The sequence below is a fragment of the Stegastes partitus genome, unplaced genomic scaffold (assembly GCF_000690725.1).
Source record: "Stegastes partitus isolate 25-593 unplaced genomic scaffold, Stegastes_partitus-1.0.2 Scaffold817, whole genome shotgun sequence".
Classification (NCBI taxonomy): Eukaryota; Metazoa; Chordata; class Actinopteri; family Pomacentridae; genus Stegastes; species Stegastes partitus.
This window is the reverse complement of record NW_007578548.1, coordinates 236,741-246,265: the sequence shown is the minus strand read 5'-3', so window position 1 is coordinate 246,265 and position 9,525 is coordinate 236,741. Positions and strand designations below refer to the sequence as shown.

Here is a 9,525-nt window from a genome sequence, read left to right as displayed (position 1 = left end):
AAGCAGAAGAAAATCCAGTCAACCTGGACATCAAACTGTAAGGTGTTCATAAAGCAAACGGTTCACCAGAGGAGGCTAAAGTGCTGAAGAGATACCAGAGAGACCAGAAGAGATATCAAGGAGCTGGACAAGTACCAGTGACTCCAGAACAGTGGCTTTGTCTATCAGTGTGACTGACTTGAACTATTATGACTATGGACTCTTGTGAAGAGCTCGACTGTTTAAACTTGACAATGGCTGGAAATGAAAGGGACAATGATGATTGTGATGGTTGGAACTTCAAAACATTTAAACTCACTGATCATAATATGCATGATTTTGAACAAGATATTGACCCTGAAAGTAATTTTCTTGATATAAACAACATCTGCCGTTATTACGCTGAAGATCAATTTAACATGAACATGAAATCAGATCATGGAATGTCAGTTATTCATTTTAATAGCAGAAGTTTATATGCAAATTTTCACAACGTTAAAGAATACGTGAGTCATCTAATCAAACCATTTAATGTGATAGCCATATCTGAGACCTGGCTTGGCACTGAAAAAGGTGTGGATTTTGAGTTGAATGGGTAGGAACTGAATATACAAACAGGAAAAATTTAAAAAAAAAAGGAGAAGGAGTGGCTTTGTATGAAGATAAAACATTAAATTATAAAATAGTGGAAAATATGACAACTAGTATTGATGATGTGATGGAGATTATTACTGTAGAAATCTACGTGGAAAAAAAGAAAAATGTAATTGTGAGCTGTGTATACAGAGCACCTGTTCCATAGAACAAGAAATTTGCAGTGGGTGTATTTACAGATTTGAAAAAAGCATTCAGCACAATTGATCACCAATTGTTTGTCAATAAACTGGAAAAGTATGGAATCAGGGGGGTTGTACTAAAGTGGATGAGAAGCTACATACGTAACAGAAATCAGTTTGTGGAAATAGGGGACTGCAAATCAACATGCTTAAATATAACTTGTGGAGTCCCACAGGGGTCGGTCTTGGGTCAGAAATGATTTCTTTTGTATATTAATGATATATGTAGGGTGTCAAACCTCTTAAAATTTGTGTTATTTGCAGATGATACTAATATATTCTGTGATGGGGAAAATTTGCAGCAGCTTTTGGAGGTGGTCACAGCAGAAATGAGCAAATGAAAAACTTGGTTTGATTTGAATGAATTATGATTAAATGTAAATAAAACCAAACTTATGCTGTTTGGAAAATGCAAAAATAAATACACAAGTAAAAGTAATGATAAATGATGTTGAAATAGAAAGAGTGCATGAGAACAAATTTCTGGGTGTGATTTTTGATCACAAAATCTGCTGGAAACCCCACATAAAACATGTGAGAGCAAAAGTAGCACAGAGCATTGGAGTTATGGGGAAAGCAAGGTACATTTTGAATGAGAGACATTGTATATTCTGTATAGTTCACTGGTGTTACCATTTTTCAAATTACTGTGTGGAAGTATGGGGCAACACCTACAAAACCACCTTACAATTACTAAGCACAATACAAAAGAGAGCCATTTGTATAGTACACAATATAGGATATTATGAACACACCAACATACTGTTTTTAAAATTACACACCTTAAAGTTTGGGGATCTAGTAGAATTTAAGATTGCATAAATAATGTATAAAGCAAAAAAAAAATTAAACTTCTACCTGTAAACATACAAAAACTGTTCAAAGACAGAATGAGGGTTTATACCTTTAGAAGGAAACTAAACTTGGAACAGCATTATGCTCGGACCAATTTAAAAAGTATGTGTATTTCTATTTGTGGGGTGGTTTTGTGGAATGGTCTTGATGAAACAATTGAACAAAGTGTGAATATAATGCAACTTTAAAAAATGTACAAAAGACATATCTTTGAAAAGTACAGAAATGAGGAAGGAGAATGTAACATGTACAGATGTTAATGGTGCTTGTTCATTTTCTTCTTCTTTTTTTGTGTTTTTGTTTTGTTCTGTTCCCTTAAACAGCTCGATTGGAGAAGTTGTTTTCTTTTTTATTGTCTGTTTAGTATATTGTATTGGATTTTGCATTTATTAATGGTAAAGAATGGGGGTAGGACTTGACAGGCCGAGGCTTCTTCCTGCCCCTTTTCGAACGAGTCAAATGCATATTATATTGAAGTTGGCTTTTATTTTTTTATTTTTCTTCTCCATTTTTTAAAATCATTAGTTCGGAAGTCAGCACAGACCNAAACAATGTCAAGTTGTGTAGAGTGTTCTTGTTTGTGAACAATGGCTCAGAGATTTAATCCAAGTTGCCAGGTTGGTCCACGCAACCACCCCAACCAGCTCGCAGAGCTGCAAAAAGCCTTGGATGCATACAACGCTAAAAACCAGCAGCTGATAGAGCACAACATGCAGCTGGAAGTGCACAACGCAGAGCTTCTGGAAGACAACAAGAGCGTCAGTGAGAAACTGGGAAACAGAAGAAACAAAGAAACGACAAAGAAAAAGGGTTGCTGAAGCTGGTTGCTTTGAAGAAGTGCAACCACGACAGCAAGGTGGAGGAGGCTGTTAGACAACAATAGCCCCCTCTGCCTCACCCACCCTGTCTCCCACCTCTCCCCTCCCCCTCTATCACCTTCCAAGACTTCCATTCATCCATCTGACTGACCCTCATACCTCCTTTTCTCTATGCTCCGGTCCCCTGCATCACCGTTCTCCTTCCTGGAGAACAGGCCATGTCCTTACACAAAAGCCCACCACAACAGCAAGACGGCACACAAGCCCCAGTGGGCCATAACAGTGCTCCAAATGGTGATTCTAAATTGACCATGACTGCGCATGATTATCATTTTCCATATACATTTTTATAAAAGATTTAGAATTTTATAGAAGATTTAGTTCCTGTGAGTTGTTAGATGAAGGACTGAAAGTAACACACTGCATACTTCCCATTTTTATGTTGCTCTGCTGTTGTGAATTCTTAACGATTGAATTTTCAAAGTTCTGTGAAAGTGCTCATCTGTTGGTTGGTTCTGCGGCTCCTGAGATTTGTTCTTCTCCTGCTTATTTCTAACCACAGCATCTGTGCAGGGTTCAAGATGTGGCTGGAATTTTCAGCCTGTATTTTCACGACAGTCTGTGACAAAGTGGATTTGGATCTTGGCGTAACATTGGACAGAATTTTAAATAAAAAAAGGTTTACACCAATGCCCTTGTGAAAAAGGCACAGCTGCATCTGTACTTTTTAAGGTCACTGAGAAAGGTCAACCTGTCCCAGGAACTGCTGCTGTCCTTCTACAAGAGGTCTATAGAGAGCATCCTCACCCACAACATCTTGGACAGGAGCTGCTCTCAGGCTGACAAGAAGGCACTGGATAGATTCAGCTTCCACCAGGCCCAGGCTCCANAATTTTATAAAATGGATCAAAATTATATATACCAACCCACAGGCAGCAGTTTTAACGAATGGACTCAGGTCTGAATACTTCAACACTCACAGAGGTGTGATGCAGGGCTGCCCTTTGTCGCCCCTCCTATTCGCTTTGGCCATAGAGCCTCTTGCTGAGGCCATAAGGGTGGCACCTACAATACGTAGTTTAGAGATTGGACAGCTGTGTCATAAAATAACCTTGTACGCGGATGACGTTCTGATCCTCCTGACTGACCCTGAAACATCTGTACCAGGTCTTATAGATGTGATTGACAGATTCAGTTGTTTCTCTGGGTATAAGATCAATCTGACTAAATCAGAGGCTATGCCCCTTGGCTATGCCCCCTCTTTCAATAATACCAACTACTGTACCTTCCTTCCCTTTCAAATGTTCTCCCAGTGGGTTTGTGTACTTGGGAATCTTCATCACCCTATCCTTTGATCAGTTATATAAAGCCAACTTCCCACCCTTATTTTGTAAAATTAAGCAGGACCTAGAGCAGTGGATGTCACTTCCTGTCTCTTGGCTAGGACGCATTGCCCTGATCAAAATGAACATGTTGCCTAGGTTATTGTATCCTATCCAAATGATTCCTGTTCTGTTTTCTAAAAGAGTGTTGAAGGACATAAATGGATGGCTTAGCTCTTTTATTTGGAGCAAGCGCAGACCCAGGCTTAAAATGGCAGTTCTACATCTACCAAGTTCGATGGGTGGTCTGGACTTACCCAATATCAAAATGTACCAACTTGGTGCCCTTTTAAGATTTGTAAATGACTGGGTTAAGGGTAAAACTTCAATCTGGATGGACATTTAGACAGCACTGTCACAGTGTAGACTAAGTGACCTATTATTTTTTAACAATTTCAAAGAAATCAAAACTTTTTGTACAAATCCTGTAACAATCAACACTCAAAAAAGCATGGCGGCTTGTTCGTCGTCTTGAGGGAAGATCAAATATAACATCCATTTTTACCCCAATAATAAATAACCCTGCCTTCCCCCCAGGCTCTTCAGATCCTGGTTTTCAACAATGGTCTATTAAGAATATTAAAACTCTCGTTGACCTTTTCTTAGATGGTACGCTCATGTCATTTGAACAGCTCACTAACAATTACAAATTGGCCAAACAAGATTTCTTCCGCTTCTTGCAAATTAGGCATTACATAACTCTAAGTACAACTCTTATGGATCACCCTCAGATATCTACTGTTGAGAAAATTTTGTTTCAACAACAATCAAATGTGTCTCTGAGGTCATTTTATCATGTACTTCTATTTCTAGTATTGATACGCAGGGGGTCAGAGGTGTGTGGGAGAAGGAGCTGTCTGTGACCATAGATGAAGAAAAGTGGGATATCATTTGGTCTCTTGCAAAAAAGATTTCAATTTGCACTCGGACAAGAGCAGTGCAACTTAAGATTTTACACAGACTACATATCTCCCCTCACCGCAGGCATCTCTTCAACCGCACTCTCTCTCCTCTATGTCTCAGGTGCAAAACTGATGTGGGAACCTTAACTCATTGTCTCTGGTCTTGCCACAAACTTCAAAGTTATTGGGCTGAAATCATAAGTGAAATGGAGAGAATTTTTCATATTAATATAGATATGGACCCTGTNTATTATTTATATTTCTCATATATCCACAGTGTTACTACCTCAACAGTGCAATACATTTATTCTACCATTTGGCTAACTGCATATACTTCCTACTGGCTTCTTTTGTAAATATTCTTATTTGTCTTTTTATACTTTTACTTTCATACTTCTGCACCACTGGAATTGTCTTTTAATTTCCTTGTACTTTGAGGACAATAAAAGCATTCTTTTCTATTCTATTTTATTTCATGGTGTCTTCAAAGGAGAGCCAATTTTTGAAAGTTGCACTTACTGATTCTGTCCACTAGATGACAGAAAAACATAAGCTGATCTGAACTGCCCTCAACATGTCACCATATACATAAATATGTCAAGGCCCAGATTGGAATCTTGACACCAATCTGGGCCTTGACATATAAATATATATATATATGTGTGTGTGTGTGTGTGTGTGCGCGCGTGCGTGCATGTGTGTGTGTGTATAAAATTCAGTAGAGTCTATAATAATAAAATACATATATTTTGAACAGCAGCCGTTCAGATTATGGATGAGGATCCAGAGAGGGGGTTGCAAACACTGCTGTCCTGCTCCCCTCTGTGCAGGTTAACACTGCCTTTCCTGCAGCTGCAACCGTGAGACACGATCATTGCACCAAGTATAGTTATGACAATCACCGCAGCTATGGCCACAATGCAGAGAGTCAGGGAGAGGGAGAAAGGACGAGCTGTGGGTAAATCGTGAAAAATGTTTAAAACATTGAATAAACTCAAAAAAGTAGTCAACTGAGGGATGTCGGATCACAATTACCATTTGAATGTATACAATTAAAAAAACAACTGTATACAATAGTAAAGTCAAAACTCAGTTTCGCCATCTTTCCAACATACCTTTTTGAGTCAGGGTGATAGTGACAAAGCTTGAGGGTTGGTGGGCAGATTCCAGTTTACAGGTGTAACTTCGTGACAGATCCTCCTCTGACACTTTTTTGAAAACCAAAGATGCTGTCACCTTGTTCTTATCAGCATTTTTTCCCCTGTAAAGGAAACGAACGGAAAGGATGAGGAAGATCAAGAAGCACAGCTGTTAGCTGCACTTATGCATGTGTTGAGTGGTGATTGTGGCTACATAGCTGTGAGAGGAAGGACGTGTGTGTGAAATATTCACCGTGTATAATTGTAGAAAAAAGGAAGGCTGCTGTTTGTTTCCACAAATGATTCCCCACTTAACCAGAACACGTCATCAAACTTGGAAGTCACAAAAGCTGTGCAATTAATTACCACTGGTGAGTCTAGAAAAAGAAGAGTTTACACTAAATGTTATAACTGATTCATTTTAAAGCTACAGCCAATTGTAGGTCAGTAAGTGTATGAATTTAGACATGAACTCACCTAGCTCTACAGCCAATACATCATCTTTGTGTGGCCACAGTATCTTACTGCTGGGCTGGATATCTAGTGAGACTGTAAAGGTCATGCTGTATGTTTGGCCTTGATACAGGTATAATCTGGTGCAGTTGTAGAGGCCGCGGTGTTTCTCATCAACTCTTGAGAAGATGCCGTCTCTTGGTGAAGACTCGCCCTTCTGCAAGATACAAGTTGAATTTTTAAGACCTGAACACTGAAATTAAGAAAAACCTTAGAACACCACAACAACGATTTCCAATGAAATCTTAATCACGCTCCAAAATCTGCTGTGTTTAAATACCTTGTTCCATATTATGCCGTTGCTGGTGATATTTACAGGCGGGAGAATTACAACAGGGCATTTCATTGTGCAGGACTGTTGCATGTAACATGTTAAATGGTTCTGGTTCTTCTCTTCATGCTCTCTGGACTGTGTTGTGTACACTGTCAGCCTGAACCAGAACCGGCTGCTGGCATTCCTGTCATGGCATTAGAAGGAAATGTTGACGTTTTGAATAGAAAAAGAGAGAAAAGAGACTAGAGCAAATGTTAAAGTAGGGACGGCTTTAAGGATCAGTTTCAAAAATACGAATTTCTTATTTAGCCAGTGTTGAATGTATGCGTCCAGATTTGGTTTATTGGCTAACAAGGTTCCGTGCTGTAAAGAACAACATTACAACAAAGCTGTCAGCTGAGACCGTGTTGGCTGGTGTAGCACAATGGTGGACACTAGTGGGCTCGTAAGAACTTTTGCACGGTCATGGTTCATAGAAGATAAACCCTTCTGACTTTAATGATACTCTTTTGGGGGGGGTTGTTTTGGTTTTGTGAAGTGAAAAAATCTTAAGGATGGATTTCTGTCTAGGGACAGACATTCATGTTCCCCTGAGGATAAATTGTAATCTCACTTTTCTCTCACTTGTTTTTTTTTGTTCGTTTTTAGCATATTAGCCTTCTGGTGTCACATTTATCTCAAAGCAGAACACCACCGAAGAGCTGTTGCATTGCCTTTGTTTGTCTTTGACTGCAAAGGTCAACAGAATGTCAAGCAACAAGTACAACTGAGTACAAGGACAAAGATGCAAAAATGACATTAGACACAACATTCTTCAAAAGTTATCACAAGACAAAGCTTGCTCTTTAGAGCGTGTAAATATATTTCAGCGATACACAAAATAGCTTAATAAAATCTATTTCATGTCTGAACTATTCATGCTACATAGACATTTAGAGATTTGTTCAACATCAGACTCAGATGTCAAAGCCTGGACAGTTGAAATATGTTTTCTGGAAGCAAATCGCTCAGATGTAATACATAAATGCCATTATGTATTAGGTTAGGAGTGTTTGTATCTTACCCACGAGAGCATGAATAGTTGCCCTGATGATTGACAGAAGCTCTGAGAATAATAAGGCTCCGTCCATGAATCAACACATCCACGTGACTCTGCTCAGCTGATGTGGACATGTTGCTGGTCACATTCATCTCCTGGGAGGTGTGACTGGTCCACAGCACTTTAACATCTCCATCACTGACTCTTCTGAAATAAGGACACTGCAGCACCACCATCTCACCTGCTCTGACATGTAACACCTTGGGTTCCAGTGGCCACACACCTGGAAATGAGTTTAACACATTTTATTTCATTTAATAGTGTAAAACTGCACAATTAACTGGTTTGTGGCTATAGAGAATTAAATGTTATTATTGTAGACCACAGTGGATTATTAGTCTTGTAATCAAAATATATGTCTACCAGTGAGAAAACTGCTGCAATTATAAATGTGTAGGATGCAACTCAAAGGAATAATGTGTGACTTATATGCTTGCTTGCTGTAGCTGCACAGGTCTAACAAAAAAGGCCACGCTTCGTACTGATGTCAACGGAGGTTTATTCTTAATTCTTCTCTGCCTGTCTCTTCGGCAAGCACTGCGTAACACCGTGAAAACGTTTGGGCCTCTTAAACCACATGCAGAATGGCGATAACTTGTATTAAGTGTCTCTGTTGCCTGCCCATGCCGATTCTGACCCACAATGCTGCTCTCTTAACCTTACTAAAAGTTAGTCATGTGACCTGACTTATCAAAATAAAATTCTGAATAAAATTGTAACTTTTCAACTGAAACTGGATTTTAAAGTGACCTATTTTTTAACAATCTGTTCCTTTTTTTTACCCTTTTCAACTTATTTTAATTTTAGTTTTTAATTATCTATGAACAGTAAAACAATGAATTGACAATCAAACACAAATTAAACACACATCACAACCTGTCTCTTAGACAGTTACACTTGCCAAGAAACACACATGGAAATTGACTGTATAGCCATAATAAAGCAGCCAGTTAGTTCAGCACAGCACAAAAACTACAAAACTGAGTGTCCTATGTGATCGACTCCAAGAAGCCACTCAAGAAACCTCAAACTGACGTGTAGTTTTTGACATACAGTGATGAGGTAATGCATTATTGAGCTTCTGGTTTTTTGTTTTTGTTTTTTAACCTGTGTTAAAATAAAGCCTCTTGTCTAAATCTCAGCAATGAGACTAGTAAGAGAGGATTTACCAAACAATCCGGCTTTTGCTTTCAAGTTGAGTTGGAATAACATCTGGAGCTTTTCATCCACTGTTTATTTAAGTGCTTTTTCAGGTATGAGAAATCTTTGGAGGAACTTCAATCCAGAATCTTTGTTATTTTTATCCCTGAAAATCCCTCTGTGGCAGGTCACATTTTCTTAGTAGTTTTATATCCCAACTGTGGATGTCGTCCAGGCAACATATCAGCCTGATGGCACTCTTCATAGTAGCACATAATTTTAAAACAGTACAGTGATTATCTAGTCTCTCAGTCAATATTTAGTTAGAATTTTGGACTAATGCAAGATGGAAAAACAATGGATTGGCATGGACTATTGATTAAATGTTACATTTAAAATGTTGGCTAGCTTGGCTTACCAAGCAATATAAGTACACATAGTACACAACAGTCAATACGCCGCTTCTTTGTGTACATTACACCTGCTGCACTATAACAACAGTTTATGTGTTTATTAAGCAAACCTTATGTGCAAGTGTCAGTTAACATGTAAAATAAGATGTTTTGTGTGTGATTTTACTTGTTATGA

General features: G+C 38.6%; 1 protein-coding gene across 1 annotated transcript in view; it reads right to left on the bottom strand.

Moving 5' to 3' along the window:
• Positions 1-9,525, bottom strand: part of LOC103365197 (uncharacterized) — a 32,481-nt gene that overhangs the window by 7,510 nt on the left and 15,446 nt on the right. Inside the window, exons 2-6 of the mRNA XM_008292566.1 lie at positions 7,762-8,020; positions 6,705-6,882; positions 6,389-6,581; positions 6,165-6,288; positions 5,888-6,033 (exon numbers count right to left, since the gene is read on the bottom strand). Coding sequence (XP_008290788.1) covers positions 5,888-6,033; positions 6,165-6,288; positions 6,389-6,581; positions 6,705-6,882; positions 7,762-8,020 — 900 coding nt within the window. The remainder of the gene's footprint in view (positions 1-5,887; positions 6,034-6,164; positions 6,289-6,388; positions 6,582-6,704; positions 6,883-7,761; positions 8,021-9,525) is intronic.